General features: G+C 38.3%; 1 protein-coding gene across 1 annotated transcript in view; it reads left to right on the top strand.

The window, feature by feature from the left end:
• The window catches only part of LOC127448673 (thioredoxin reductase 1, cytoplasmic-like), a 75,706-nt gene that overhangs the window by 2,365 nt on the left and 57,180 nt on the right, over positions 1-16,161 (top strand). The window contains exon 2 of the mRNA XM_051711390.1: positions 6,201-6,261. Within this exon, the coding sequence (XP_051567350.1) occupies positions 6,201-6,261 (61 nt within the window). The remainder of the gene's footprint in view (positions 1-6,200; positions 6,262-16,161) is intronic.

The following is a 16,161-nucleotide window of genomic DNA, read 5'->3' as shown; positions in this document are numbered from 1 at the left end:
ATCTAATATACACATAATTACACACAACACAGTATACAAATAATAACATACAATGTACATTATACAATACACACAATATAGAATACACATTATACAATAAAACAATAGTATATATAGTATATATAAAATGTACAGTAGGTTGTATTGTACTGTATTGACATTCAGGCTGTTGGTTGATAGTCAGTTGCCAGTGTGTTGTTAAGAGAGAATATAATTTATGACAGTCCAGTGTGAGATAATAAGATTAATAAAGTGCAGTGCTGATGTATATTGATTGTGAGAGATCAAGAGTTCAAAAGTCTGATTGCTTGGGGGAAGAAGCTGTCATGAAGTCAGCTGGTGCGGGTCCTGATACTGCGATACCACCTGCCTGATGGTAGCAGTGAGAGCAGCCCAGGGCTCGGGTGGCTGGAGTTTCTGATGATCCTCCGAGCTTTTTTCACACACTGCCTGATATATATGTCCTGGAGGGAGGGAAGCTCATCTCCGATGATGTGTCTGGCAGTTCGCACCACCCTTTGCAGGGCTTTGCGGTTGTGGGCGGTGCTATTGCCATACCAGGCGGAGATGCAGCCAGTCAGGATGCTCTCTACAGTGCAGGTGTAGAACCGTGTGAGGATGTGGCGGTTCATTCCAAACTTCCTCAGCCGTCTCGGGAAGAAGAGGTGCTGATGAGCCTTCTTCACAACGGCTTCAGTGTGGATGGACCATGTGAGTTCCTCAGTGATGTGGACGCCCAGGAACTTGAAGCTGCTGACTCTCTCCACTAGTGCTCCATTGATGGTGATGGGGCTGTGTTTTCTTTCTCTTCTCCTGAAGTCCACCACAAGCTCCTTGTCTTACTGACGTTGTGGGAGAGGTTGTGCTCCTGACACCAGCGTGTCAGAGTGTGCACCTCCTCTCTGTAGGCTGTTTCATCATTGTCAGTGATCAGACCTACCACCGTCGTATCATCAGCAAACATAATGATGGCATTGGAGCTGTGTGTTTCCACATAGTCATGTGTGTACAGGGAGTACAGGAGTGGGCTGAGAACACAGCCCTGTGGTGCTCAAGGGTTGAGGGTCAGTGATGAGATGTTACTGCCCATTCTAACCACCTGGCATCTGCTTGACAGGAAGTCCAGTATCCAGCTGCACAGCAAGCTGTTTAAGTCCAGAGCCCGGAGTTTCTCATCAAGCTTGGAGGGCACTATGGTGTTGAATGCTGAGCTGTAGTCTACAAACAGCATTCTCACACAAGTGTTCCTTTTTTCCAGGTGGGAGAGAGCAGTGTGTAGTGTAGATGCAATGGTATCATCAGTTGTTGCGGTAAGCAAACTGCAATGGGTCCAGTGATGGAGGCAGCACAGAGCAGAAGTAATCTCTGATTAGTCTCTCAAAGCATTTGCTGATGATGGGGGGTCAGAGCAACAGGACGCCAGTCATTTAATCAAGTGATTTTGGACTGCTTTGGTACAGGCACAATGGTGGACATTTTAAAGCATATGGGGACTACAGACAAGGAGAGGGAAAGGTTGAAAATGTCCGTAAAAACACCAGCCTGTTGGTTCGCGCATGCTCTGACGCGGCCCGGAATGCCGTCTGGACCCGCGGCTTTATGGATATTCACCCGTCAGAAGGATCGGGTTACATCCGCTACAGAGACGGAGTGAACTAACCTCTGTAGCTTCAGACACGAGAGCTCTCTCTGCGAGGGTGGTGTTATTTCCCTCGAACCGTGCATAAAAATTATTTAGCTCATCCGGGAGAGAGGCAGCGGTGTTCACGGCGGAGTTTTTAATTCCCTTTAAAGTCCATGATGATATTAATTCCCTGCCACATGCTTCTAGAGTTGGTGGTGTTAAACAGTCCTTCAGTCTTGTCCTTCAACTAGAGAGGACTCTAATGGCTTTACCTCAACTGTGCGATGCATGATTGGAATACATTTATTTATTAATTTTTTGATCAACAACTGACTGTAAAGAACAGAAAGGGTATTAAATGAGACATTACTCTATGAAAAATGGGTTGCGTGGATCTCGTCTGTGACACGCGTTACACGGAACAACTTTACTCTCAACACGCTGTGAAAGAATCTTTCTGCTGAACACTTCATGACTAAATTACACAATTACTGGTGAATGAAATGTAAACATTTACCAGCCAGTTGCCAAATATATTCACTTTAGTCGCATATTGCAAATTTTGGTTGCAAATGTGAGTGATTTCCTCTCATTGTAGTAGAGCGTTGCACATTGAGTGAAAGATCAATCATGGGATTTAAGAATCGATATCGAGATCATTCAAATGAAGATTGCGATTAATTGGAAAAACAATTTTTACCCACTCTTAATAATTACTTAATTGCATTTCATGTTTACATTGGAGAAGTTATTTTTCACCATCTAAGTATTAGAGGTCGACTGATATGTGTTTTAAAAGGCCGATGCTGATATCCAGAGAGCAGGGTGACTGATAGGCCAATATAATGCCAATATATCACACAATTTAATAAAGTAAAAAGCATGCCAAAAATTTGTACAAATTTTATAAACTCTTATTTAGCATTGTATTTACTCAATTTCATACAACTTTAACTTTATTTAAAAGAATCTTTAAAAAAATAAGAAAGCAGTTTCTTATGATTTCTGTTAGTCATCCAATTTTAGTAATTTATTTGCACAAAGAAATGTTGTAATATATTAGGATGAAGGAAATAACAAGAGCACACAGTAGACTAGCAACCATGGATGGCAATTGCACATTAACAATAGCGTTTTCTCACAAAAGACAGAATCTAAGCTATTTTACATACAGAGTACAGTGAATATGACGTTTACTTATAGCGCATGTGAAGCGCTTTTACATTGAAGTTTCTCTCATGCACTCGTGTGAATCCAGCGAGTAGCATACGGTTTACACGGCCCTGATTGGATTGTCATGGACTGGCAATCATGTAACATTTGTAAATCAGAGGAACTGAGGTTTGGTCCTGGCTGATAGATGCTTCAGAGGAAGATATTATGAGCTCTCGACAGGAAAAAAATGCTGTATTTTCATGCAGTTCGTAAATTACTGCTGTTTAAATGATATCCACATATTTGCAGACAGTAAATGAAAGAAGTTTTATTGTTATTTGCCTTTTTATCATTAGACAAGACAGTTAAAAGTTACAGGGAACTGTTGAGCTTTAACATTATGAGCTTGTAAGTGTCTGTCGTGGCTCTGATACTTGGACCGTTTAAATGAGACTGTTAATCGATCACGACGATCGATTATGAAAATGTCTGAAAATTGACATCCCTAGGCAAAACGGGGAAACGAATTGACTGATAATTAAAAAAATTCTGAATACCGGCCAATTTATCATCTCAGTCTGTTACTGTAGTAACACAATGGCACGTAATGTCAAAACTAACTGTGATTGGTCATTTACATGTCTCAGACTGCTCCTTCACGTGCATCCAGGTGATTCTCTGTGCCGTCGTGACCTTGAGAAACAAATCGACCAAGCTAGGATGGTTAATGATTAATTGATAGTGGATTAATCGTCATTAATAATTTAATCGATAAAGCTTATCAGTTGTCGATTAATTAATTTCAGGACACATGCGTTCAGTAACCAGGCCAGCAGACTTGAAGGCTGTCTATACTGTCATCTGCCACAAGAGGGCGCTTGCGTGCTGCAAGTCATTTCTGGTCCGTGTCAGAGAAGAACTGTAGAGATGAAGATGAAGCGGGCTCAACGTAATCAGTGTTGAAGCGTTTCTCTGTAAATGAACATTGTTTTCTTCATACACCGTGATAGTGTGTTAGAGTACAACATGAAAAAAGCACAGTTGATCTGCTGGTCGTCTTGTTTCATCCCAACCTACAATTTAGTCAGTGGTCGCCGGGAAAGCACATTCAGCTGACATCTCACTAGCACACATGATATACTTTATGTAGGCTACTGTGATTACGAAGCGTATTATGATTTAATTTCAAATAAAAAATATGTCCAAAGGTCCGAAATATCCCATGATCCACAACGTGAAGTTTTAATGAACTAAAATATGTAAATTAGTTATATATCTTGTTTACAAGATATTACTAACAGTAATTCATTAACAGTAACTAAATTCCTGGTAAACATTGCCTAAATGTATTAAAATGCACTGAACTAAGAATATTTTGAGTATAATGCCAGTACTTGCAAGTGTAATAATTTAAATTATATTTAAACAGTTGGCTACATACACATATTATTTGGAGTCCTCCACGTGCGTTTTGCGTTAACGATTAATTGATCACGACGATCGATTATGAAAATGTCTGAAAATTGACATCCTTAGGCAAAACGTGAAAATGAATTGACTGATAATTAAAAAATTCTGAATACCGGCCAATTTATCATCTCGGCAAAACGCATTACTTAGTAAATGGAGCCTTTTGAATTCAATACAGAATTATTTTTAAGTTGCTTTGTGAAATCAAGCTAAACCTAATTAAATTAATGCCTTATTTCAAAATTATTATTATTATTATTTTATTTTTTATTTTTGAAAGACTAGCTCCATTGACCTAACAACAGAAATGAGGAGCCATCTTTGGTCTTACCTGTGCTTATATGGCATTGCACTGTAAATTTAAGGGCAAGTTCATTAAGGGGTTTAAAATCTGGACATCCAAGACTTATCGACAAACCATGGACAAAGTTTCCCTTTCCTGTTTAATATCTATCTTTTGCCCTTGTATGCCTTCAGATTTTCCTAAAGATTACTTAATTTATTAATGGCCTGATGAAAGGTATTTTAATTTTATTTTTTTATAATGGGAACAGTCAGAATGTTATTACTAGTCTTGCTGAATTTATGAAAAACATTTATGAAAATATTTATTTTGCTGAAAATTATTTATGAAAAATAGTACCCTAAAGACATCTGCCACAGTTTAATAGATAATAGAAAGTCCAAGGCCCCATTTACACCTTGCATTAAAATGCGTTTCATATCCGGATAGTAGCTGGATATTCTGTAGCTGGATTGTATTTACACCTTGCAGTCTAATGTGTCTCCACTGTGATCTGCTAAAGATCCGATCAAAGTTTCCCATGCAAAATGCAAAACGCTACTTACATATTACATCAGAGGTTGTGGTAACTGAACATTGTCTGTTTTTTAGCAAATTTTAAAAACACTGATGGATAATTCAAATGCTTTCTATCACTTCAACAGTCAGGGTTTTCATTCATTGAAATTTTTTTGCCGGCCAGCAAAGCTAAATTTAATGATATTCATCTCATGTTTGACGCTGCGTGAGTAAAGACTGGTTTTATGTGTGACGCGCATGATCAAAAACAGGAGAGAGACTCGAGTGAGTGGAGATTTGAGAGAGACGAGATTTTTTTTTCATTGATCGGGTGACAAGACTGCAAGACGCTGTAATATACACTGATTAGCCACAACATTAAAACCACCTGCCTAATATTATGTAGTTCCCCCTCGTGCCACCAAAACAGTGCCACCCCGCATCTCAGAATAGCATTCTGAGATGATATTCTTCTCACCACAGTTGTACAGAATGGTTATCTGAGTTACCGTAGACTTTGTCAGTTCGAACCAGTCTGGCCATTCTCCGTTGACCTCTCTCATCAACAACACGTTTCCGTCCACAGAACTGCCGCACTGGATGTTTTTTGTTTTTGGCACAATTCTGAGTAAATTCTAGAGACTGTTGTGCGTGAAAATCCCAGGAGATCAGCAGTTACAGAAATACTCAAACCAGCCCATCTGGCACCAACAATCATGCCACGGTCCAAATCACTGAGATAAAAAATGTTCCCCATTCTGATGGTTGATGTAAACATTAACTGAAGCTCCTGACCCATATCTGCATAATTTTATGCACTGCACTACTGCCACGCGATTGGCTGATTAGATAATCGCATGGATGATTGTTGGTGCCAGACGGGCTGGTTTGAGTATTTCTGTAACCGCTGATCTCCTGGGATTTTCACTGAATGGTGTGTGTGTGTGTGTGTGTATACATATATAATGTCAGCCCTAATTTAAAGCTTTGAATTTGTGATAACACAGATTTAATTGTGATTCAATTTCATCTATGGTGTTTGATCACAGGGTAACAAAGGGAGTATATTCTGATTTGATTTATTACATATCATTTTTAAAATGTGTATTCTACTGTGTAACTTACATGTTGGCTTTTCTTTCATTTCAGGTGAAGGAACTGTTTAAAGAGCTGAATGTAAAATGTCATACTATAGAGCTGGACCAGATGGGTAAGATCACAATAACTTCCTATCATTTGCATATAAGGATAGTTGTCAGTAACATTTACTCTAATTCCTTTCCTTGAATGCTACTAAGTACATGAGAGATTTGCCTGACTGTACAACAACAAACTTTTTCTATTTTTAAGTCTACAACCTGCTTAAAATAATCACAGATTAATACATATTTATTTAAAGTATATATACTAGGAGTGTAACGGTTCTCGGTAAAAAAATGAACCATACGGTTCGCCACCCACGGTTCGGGAAGCATTGGCACCGCGGTCGGTTCTCCAAGTTTATTGACGCATCTGGAGCAAAAATTTTGGTGAAGAAAACAAAGCGTCAAACAGACACAGTTACAACCTCCGCTAATGCACCTGAATGGATCTGAAGATGGATACGATCCGCCTGTGTTTCACGTGGGTCAACTTGATGACATCACTGTTCTGCAAGCGTTGTGTGTAGTTGAAAATGGCAAGTGGAGAAAACAAGCCGCTGATAGAGAAGCCCCCTGCGTTTCTCCTTTCTGGGAACATTTTCTTTTTGCAGTCAATTATAACAGTGATGGTCAAAAGACATTTATAAAACGGGCATTGTTTGCAGACATCACTCAACATGAGTGCCGTATACTGGTAGTACATTTCAGTAATGCGCATGAGGGTTTATTTAAAACGTGCACATAAGTTCTCGTTTCCTCGTACGGCTGTAATCTATCACGAGCGTCAATAATGCGCTTTGATTAATGGCATTAAGATGCCGTTATAGTAATACATTGATACATGATAAATCTTTTACACCGACATCACCCAGGTAAAGATCCGCAGGTGAACCAAAACGGCACACACTCCCTTCCAGCGTTAATTCGGACAGACATGAAACAATAACTAAAGCGATTGGGGTGTTCATGTGGGATTTCCACATATGATTAAAATACTTGAGTAGCATTATCACAACATCCCTTCTTGTATGCATTTTAATTGCAAGGTTATTCCTTGCTATTTATATTGATGTACAGCTTCCGAATATTGAATATATGTTGAGATTAATTTGAAGTGCATTCATGTTGATGCATCTAGCATATTAGTGCAGGTATTACATTAAAATGTTGATTTAGTAATTAGAGAAAATGTTTGGTTTTTTTTAGTTAAGGACCCTGACGAAAATTAACCATGGTTTTACTATAGTAATATTGTCGTAATAATGACTGCTGTCACCATGGTTTTCTGAACAGAAATTATGGTTTTGATACAATTAACCATGGTTTTATAACAATAATACTGTAGTTTCTATTTTGTAACCATGATTTTACTATATATTTTAAACATGACAGTAACCATGTTTATAGTGTGGTTACTATGATTTTACTACAAATGCAATGGTAAAACAATGATTGTTATTTAAGGGAAAACCTGATGAAGTGTTTACCAAATAGATCATTCTTTGGATTTGGGAGTAATATTTTTTTCTGAACAAAGCAAATACTGAACTGTACCGAAACTGTGACCCTAAAACCATGATATAAACCGAACTATGAGAAATTCGAACCGTTACACCCCTAATATATACAATGATTATTACAGTTTGTAGTGGTTGACTGTAGGGATGTGCAGAACGGCAAATTTGACTGATGTTTAAATGAAAATTTTGGAGTCGACTAATCTAAAAATAAACCAACCTTCAGAAAACTGTAAAAAAAAATTGTTTACGCGACCCATTTAAAATACTTAATCTATTACAATTCCAATGCTAAATTCCACCGAAAAAGGGCATTTATCTGCGATGTGCTCGCCTTATGATCATTACTCATTAAATATAGAACATAATATACATGATAAATAAATTAGTGAATACAGATTTATTTATTGAAAACAATTTAATGAATAGTGCAGGACCAATAGAGCAATCCTAACAGAGTGTTCTAAATGGAAATCACCAAGTAAAAGTTATTTAACAGATTAAAACAGTCAGGACATTGTTGAAAATAATTAACAGGTAGACTAAGCCAAATCTATGAGAGAGAAAAAATGCACTGAAAAGGTGCACGTATTTCACAACGTGCAGTCGCGCAATAGCCATTGATCTGATATGACTGCTGTTCTGTAAAAAATGTTAACCAATAACAGTTACGATGTAAAAAAAAAAAGCTATAGTATAGGATTAAAAAAAATAGGCCTGTGATGTACCCTACAATAAATCTAATATATTCTAAACATGATGTGCACACAAAAAAATGGTTTAACCCGATAAGCAGTCGGCACCTTGTTGAAAATAGCCTTTTTAATCAGCAGATTAAAAAAAATGGCATTCCTTGACTAAAACAGTCATTTTCTAGGCTACTTACTCAAAGCATACATTTTTTTTGATAAGCAAAATTAACACATCAACATGGTCCAGTGAAAGCTGGGACTTGACTCTGAGGTGACTATCCTGTGCTTGAAAAAGTCCGCTCAGCGGAAAAATAACTTGCAATCATGCACAGATTTACAGAAGACTCAAATGTGAAAACATCCATAGCGACTTGTAACCCAACATTTCGGAAATCTGCTTCTCGCCCCACCACCGAAGTGATTTTATATCTACTTTGTTGAGTTTGCTTGTCTAGTAAGAGGAGGATTTTCCTGTGTGCGCCGCGAGTGAAAGAGGGAAGAAACATGCGCAGCCTGAGGTGAAAAAAGTCTATTGTATTATTGTTACACATTTTAAATAATTAATATGACAGTAATTTATGTGCAGCCTCTGTAAAAATATAAAGCCAAACGTAAATGTGTACGAAAATGTGAACATTTTAATGGGGAAAAATATTAAAGACTAGTAATTTCAGTGTCTACTAGTAGCATCAGAGCCGTTTAGTCGACTAGACTTGCATATGTTTAGTTGACTGATGGGTTTTTCCAATGGTTGATCCAATATCTATAATTGGTACTGGTACTACAATTTCATGATGGCAGAAGAGATGTACAAAAAAAAAAAAAAAAAATTTGCTGAAATGAAACTTATTTTACACAATATTTACTAAAAAATTAACTTCTGGCACTTTTCCACTGCACATTACGGTTCGACTCGACTCTGCTCGCTTTACTTTTCTGAGCTTGCTATTCCACTGCAGTTTAGTGCCGCCTCAACGTGGGTGGGATTATAGGCTGATCATCATAGTTGCGCCGCCTCTACTGCCATGACAGCATCTTTAACGTGACAAAAACACACAACAAAGGAGCAATGGAGGATATCGAAGGAATGGTGTTCTTAACTCTCGGCATGTGGCTGTTTTTCACAGCAAGACGACAAACTCTGTTTCAAAAGAGGCTGACAGCAGCAAGACAAAATACCAAACAGGAGTGTTTGGGAAATCATACACCAAAGCGCAGACAAGGACATCACTGTGTTAGCTCAAAGATGATGCATGAGGGTAAGCTAACCTGCCTTCTAGCTTATAGATTCTCTCTGACCAATCAGTGATCTACAGGGTTTTGACATCACATTTAGTATCGGCTCTGCTCGCTTGGAACCTCGACCAGATATTATCCACAATAGAAAACCCCCAAAAAGCGAGCAGAGCAGAGTCGAGTCAAGCCGTACCGTGCAGTGGATAAGTCCCATTAAAATGGTTGTGTATAATAATATATTATCCATTGGCAATGCTCTAATCAGTGCTTCTCAATTGGTGGGTCATGACCCACAAATGGGTCGCAGGTCTATTTGGACTGGGTCGCGGACAGCAGAGAAAAACAATGCCATGGTTCTCCCTTTTAAAGTTTTTCTGCGGCCACTAGGGTTGCAACGGTATGAGATTTTCACGGAACGATAACCGTCTCAGAAAATATCACGGTATACGGTATTACACAATTATTATTATCAGTTACAGTGACCCTTAAAGGAGTGAAAACAAGTTTTTTTTTTGTTTTTTTTTTTTTTGGTTGAACAAATGCTTTATTATAATTGAAACTTGAAACCATTTTTTAAATAGAAGTATGTGTAAAAAAAAAGTCTCTCTTTTGAAAATAAAATAAATAGATTAAGAAAGCTAACAGAATTATAATAATAAACTGAATTATATACATGATAAAAAATAGCATGTAACTATAACATGTCATATAACTAAAGCATGTTAGTTTACATTTTAGCATAGCATGTTAAATTAACTACTAAATGAAAAATAACATCAGGTTTGTAAGTTTTTAAAGTAATGTCCTATGATCATTAACAATTAACATATACTGTAGGTGCACGACAGCACAGCCAGACTGCTCCTGTCTGTACCTTTAACTGAGTGGTTCTCAACTGGTTTTGCTTCAGGACCCAGATTTTACATTGGAAATCAAGTGGTGACCCAGTGGTATAAGATGCTGGCTACCATACCTGGAGTTTGCTAGTTCGAATCCCAGGGCGTGCTGAGTGACTCCAGCTAGGCCTCCTAAGCAACCAAATTGGCCCGGTTGCTAAGGAGGGTAGAGTCACATGGGGTAACATCCTCGTGGTCGCTATAATGTGGTTCGTTCTCGGTGGGGCACGTGGTGAGTTGAGCGCGAATGCCGCGGTGGATGGCGTGAAGCCTCCACACGCGCTATGTCTCCGTGGCAACGCGCTCAACAAGCCACGTGATAAGATGCGTGGGTTGATGGTCTCAGACGCAGAGGCAACTGGGATTCATCCTCTGCCACCCGGATTGAGGCAAATCACTACGCGACCACGAGGACTTAAAAGCGCACTGGGAATTGGGCATTCCAAATTGGGTGAAAAAGGGGGAAAAATCCAAAAAAGGACATGCATCAAGTGACATTATTTTTGTTGTTGACGTCAACATCAAATGCAACTGGAAGTTTTCTCTCCCCCCTTTTAAAAATTGAAGAGCATATTTACTTATATGAGCCCATTATTAACCCATTTGTTTCCTAATCTCAAACCTAATTTCAAACAGAACATACATATTACACAGGAGGAAAGGCTCCTCATTACCATGGTTAGGTCAGTGTAGCTAGTCTTAAATAATAGTAATAATAATAATAATGTAGTATTTATGAAAAAATAAGTACTAGCTGAAAAACATCTTGAAAATTTAACTACAACTGCCACCGTTGAAATAAAATGTGGTCTAATAGTTTCTACCTTTTAGATTATTTCATAGGAAACTAACATTTTGATCAAAATATAACAGTTACTTTTACTCATATAATCGTGAAACAACTTTGTAAAGGTGATGATGTATAATGAAAAAAAAATTGCGCATAACACAGTGTTGCTCTTTTCCTCCTCAGTGCTGTTTGGCATGTCAGGACTGCCTACTGTTTGAGAGGTTCGACTTGACTTCCTCCGTAACGCTAGGCTAGACTTCTAAACTAGAAAAGTCTCACTAGAATTGAAATTGGTCACATCAGATTTGAGGTCTGTGCTCCGCAATATCGAGGGAAGCCCGGTTGTTGCACGCGCACGTCAGAGAGAAGAGCAGATCATGATAGCGAGCTGGTTCCGTTACACTCGTGCTAAAGTGCAGATGAGTAGCCTTTAGCTGATTGCGAGATTATCATTAAATCTGCCTCGGCAGTCCTAAGTAGGCTATCACTTGGGCGGCCGCCGAAATATCTTCAATGGGAGAACCATGGCATTGTTCTTTCCCTGCTGTCTGCGACCCAGTCCGAATAGACCTGCGACTCACTTTTGGGTCACAACCCACCAGTTGAGAAACACTGCTTTAACTCACACGCACACTCAGTTATGTCAGACCCCCTCTCCTCGCCTCTCTCTGACATTTTCTCCACTGCATGTGTATGTGTGGCGGAAATTGACGGGTCTGACAGGCAGTCGAGGAGGAAAGGAGATGTGCACGCACAGGTGAGATTCTCTGTCCGGTTGCGTTTTTTTTTCTCAATACCGTAGATAAGCAAATGTACAGGGTATGAAAACCGTCAATTTTCATACCGTGGTATACTGTGAAACCGGTATACCGCTGCAACCCTAACGGTCACCCAAGTGAAATTTAGGACTGCAGAGGCAAATGTAATAATAATCTCACATTCAGCACTTTGTGCACAAAAGTCTTCTCATCTGCAGTGGGTTATTTTTGTGGTGCAATTGATATGTCAATTGATACATGCATTTATACTTGAAAACCATGAACAAAACTATGCAAGATAAAAATAAAAAAAAAAAAGCAAGACAAGGATACATAAAATACAGGTTGTTTTTTACAGTGACACTTGATGTCCAATGTAAAATCTGGTTCCCATAGCAAAACCAGTTGTGAACCACTGCTCTAGGTCAGCATTTCTTAAACTATGGGTCGCATAGCCTTACATGTTGGACCGCGACAAATTTGAATATACACTACTGGTCAAAAGTTTTGAAACACTCATTTTAGAATAATAGTAAAGTCATCAAAACTATGGAATAACATAAATGGAACTATGGGAATTATGTTGTGACTAAACAAAATCCAAAATAAATCAAAACTGTGTTATATTTTAGCATCTTCAAAGTAGTCATCCTTTGCCTAGAATTTGCAGACATGTACACTTGACATTTTCTCAACCAACTTCTTGAGGTATCACCCTGGGATGCTTTTTAAACAGTATTGAAGGAGTTCCCATCTATGTTGGGCACTTATTGGCTGCTTTTCTTTATTATTTGGTCCAAGTCATCAATTTCAAAAACATTTTTTATTTTTTTTTAATTAATTTTTAGTTTTGTAGTGAAATAAATTAATATGGTGGCACAATTATATTTTTGTCTTCAAAATTAATTTCAAACATTTAAGCATACACCTTCAGATCAAAAGATTTTTAAGATTGAGAAACATTTCAGTCAAGTGTTTCAAAAGTTTTGACTGGTAGTGTATGTGTAAGAGTAAGTGAAATTGTTAAGAGGAAATACGATTTGTTCAGTGCACTCTTCCACTCCGTTGCACTGGCCGGTACTGTTATATTGTGTTCCACAATATAATTTGATAGACTCACTCTCTCTCTCTGCGATATCAAGAGAAGCAGAAGTGATGCGGCCAATGATTACCGTGCACAATCGCCAAACAGAACGATTACAAATGATCAGAAAGATCGAGGATTGCCAACAAAGCATTACGTGGGCAAGTTTTAAGTATTGAGTCACTCTAAAAAAGGCAACATCCCCTCACGCGACACCCACAAGTTGAGAGAATGCCGCAAAAATTCTGTCGGAACGAGACAAAAGTTCAAGTAAGGGAAATGGTTAAGAATTGATGAAGCGGTGAAGATGAGAAATACGCGAGTACTGTCTGTCATATTGGGAAAAGTTAGTTGCTTTCAAACGATCGCTCTGAACTGTTACATTTTTATAGTTAAATGTAATTTAAAGGCATAAGTATGACAAATAATGGTCTGCTTGACACCAATTTATTAATCTTATCTGTTCTGTTGAAACCATTATTCACAAATGTTTAAACATTTAACCATGACAACCAAGATTTTCTGCTAAAATACTATAGTAACTGCAATTATTGTCACCAGGCCTTCTATAAAACTTTTCATATGGTATCACTTTCACCATTTTTATTTATCTTCTTTATTATTATTTATGTATTTTATTATTTTTTGTTATTAACAGTATTTATTGATTCCAGTCACAGATTAAATAAACATGACAGAAAATATGGAATCAAATTATATGAACTAAAAACTCTTCCCTCCGAACATTACCCCCCACCTGACACAAACATGCACCTCAGTGGTCTTAAACATCAATAAATCAACAAAGTATTTTGGGGGGGGAAATGATAAAAAACCAATAAGAATGCACACACACATTTAACATTGTCTATCTCCCTCCACTGTCTCCCCCTGATAGCCTTCCAAAAATTCCAAATAACTGCCTCATTTTTTTTATTAAATAAACCCATGTTGCCCAACCTTCTATATATCATCCCCTAAAATGCCGCCACCCTGCCCAACTCCATGCACCACTCCCAAAAGGGCGCTCCAGCCGACTTCTATCCCCTAAGGAAGACCTATCCACCAATCATAAGACCAGCCAGGACCCAATTCTTTATGTACCCATCCCGTATATTAATAACCGTCCCATCGCCTAGAATACAGAGTCTGGGGCAAAATGAAATTTGAGTTACCAATACATCACACATAAAACTCTGAACCCTCAACCAAAATTCTTGGATCTTAACACACCACCAAAAAACATGGGTTGTGTCTCCATCTTCTGATTGGCATGCCAGCAGGTGGGGGGGGGAGGTGCGCTACTCCCAGAAATAGTACAGAGCAGGTGGCGCAGTTGTACATACCTAAAGAACTGAGATCTGGGAATCCTAAAATGTCGAACTATATTTTCAAAGGATCTCAACATTCCACTCTCATATAGGTCACCGAGCATATTAACCTCCCTCACAATCCACTCTGACCAGCAGAAAGGGGACTTATACGTAATTTTGGGTTCAGCAATATGCTCAAGGCAACATTTATTTAAATGTCCGATTTAAACACTCTGGACACTTTTGTCCATAAAACATTTACAGGGAGAGATTGTAGCAGGTAGTTGAATTTTGGAATACAATTCATTTTAATAACATTAACCTTCACAATCATAGATAAATGTAATGAAGCCCACCTGCCCACATCGCTCAAACCTTTTTATTAAGGAGTCAAAATTAACTAACTAAATCACACAAATTTGCTGGGTATAAAATGCCCAAATACTTAATGCCTTGCTTTTAATATTTCCTTCCAACTTCGAGCTCTCTTGCTTTGGATTTTTTGGTGAATGAGGCATACTGTATGATCTGGCCCCTAAGAACCGCCTTAAGTGCCTCCCAAGCCATGCCCACAGAGGTTACTGATGACCAGTTGGTCTCCATATAAACATTAATTTCAGCCTTTAACATTTGTTGAAATTCAGGATTTTGCAAAAGGGATACATAAAAGCGCCAACTATATGATTTATTTTTCTCCATATATGGCAACACCTCTAAACTCACCAGGGTGTGATCTGAGACTAAGATGTTTCCAATTGAGCAATCAATCTATTCTAGAATAAATCTTATGGACAGATGAAAAAAAATGTATAGTCCCTAGCAGATGGATTCAAAAGTCTCCAAATATCTGTAAAACCAAGATTCTTACGCATCCTGTGACGCATCAGTGTTGCTCTAGGGGGCTTACACATTTTTGCTTCACTATGATCAAGGACTGAGTCCATCAAAAGATTAAAGTCTCCTCCCAATTTTATATCATGAGGGGTGCCAGCAGCTGGCAACATCCCTTCAAGATCTATAAAAAAGCCCTGATCATCAGCGTTAGGTGCGTAAATATTAGCCAAAATCAACCTTTGCCCCTGAATTTCTGCTAAAACAATAATGACTCTTCCTAACTTAAATTGTAGATGCTTACTTATCAGTGTAATGACTCCCCTGCTCTTCCTTGAGCCAGCACTAAAGAAAACATGTCCACCCCATATCTTCCCAAAGATATGGAAAGATGCATTTCTTGAAGAAACACTATATCATATTTCTTACATTTAAGAAAAGAAATAATTTTCCTTCTTTTTATGGGGTGCCCCAACCCATTCACATTCCATGTGGAGAGAGACAATCCACTCATATTAATGTTTGACATATTAAAAAAAATAGATTGTGTGTCAAAAATTAAATTATAAAGACCACCTTCCAACATTAGTGCAAAAATCAAACCCCAAACTTCCCCCCGAACCAAACAAACAGAAAAAAGAAAAATGCGCGCATTAACCCCACACACGACAGCGCCAACTGGCATCCATCCCTCTAAACTCAAACAGTCCATGTATGCCTACGAGAGCCCCCGCGACAACTTTGCTGTCGGTTTGCTGAAGTCCGGTGTTTCTATACAAATTTTGTGAGACAGAATTTCACAACAGAAGATAATCTATAAAACAAACTCCAGCCAATAGTCAGAATAAACA

Source organism: Myxocyprinus asiaticus, chromosome 12, assembly GCF_019703515.2.
Source record: "Myxocyprinus asiaticus isolate MX2 ecotype Aquarium Trade chromosome 12, UBuf_Myxa_2, whole genome shotgun sequence".
NCBI lineage: Eukaryota > Metazoa > Chordata > Actinopteri > Cypriniformes > Catostomidae > Myxocyprinus > Myxocyprinus asiaticus.
This window is presented reverse-complemented; position numbering and strand designations above follow the sequence as displayed.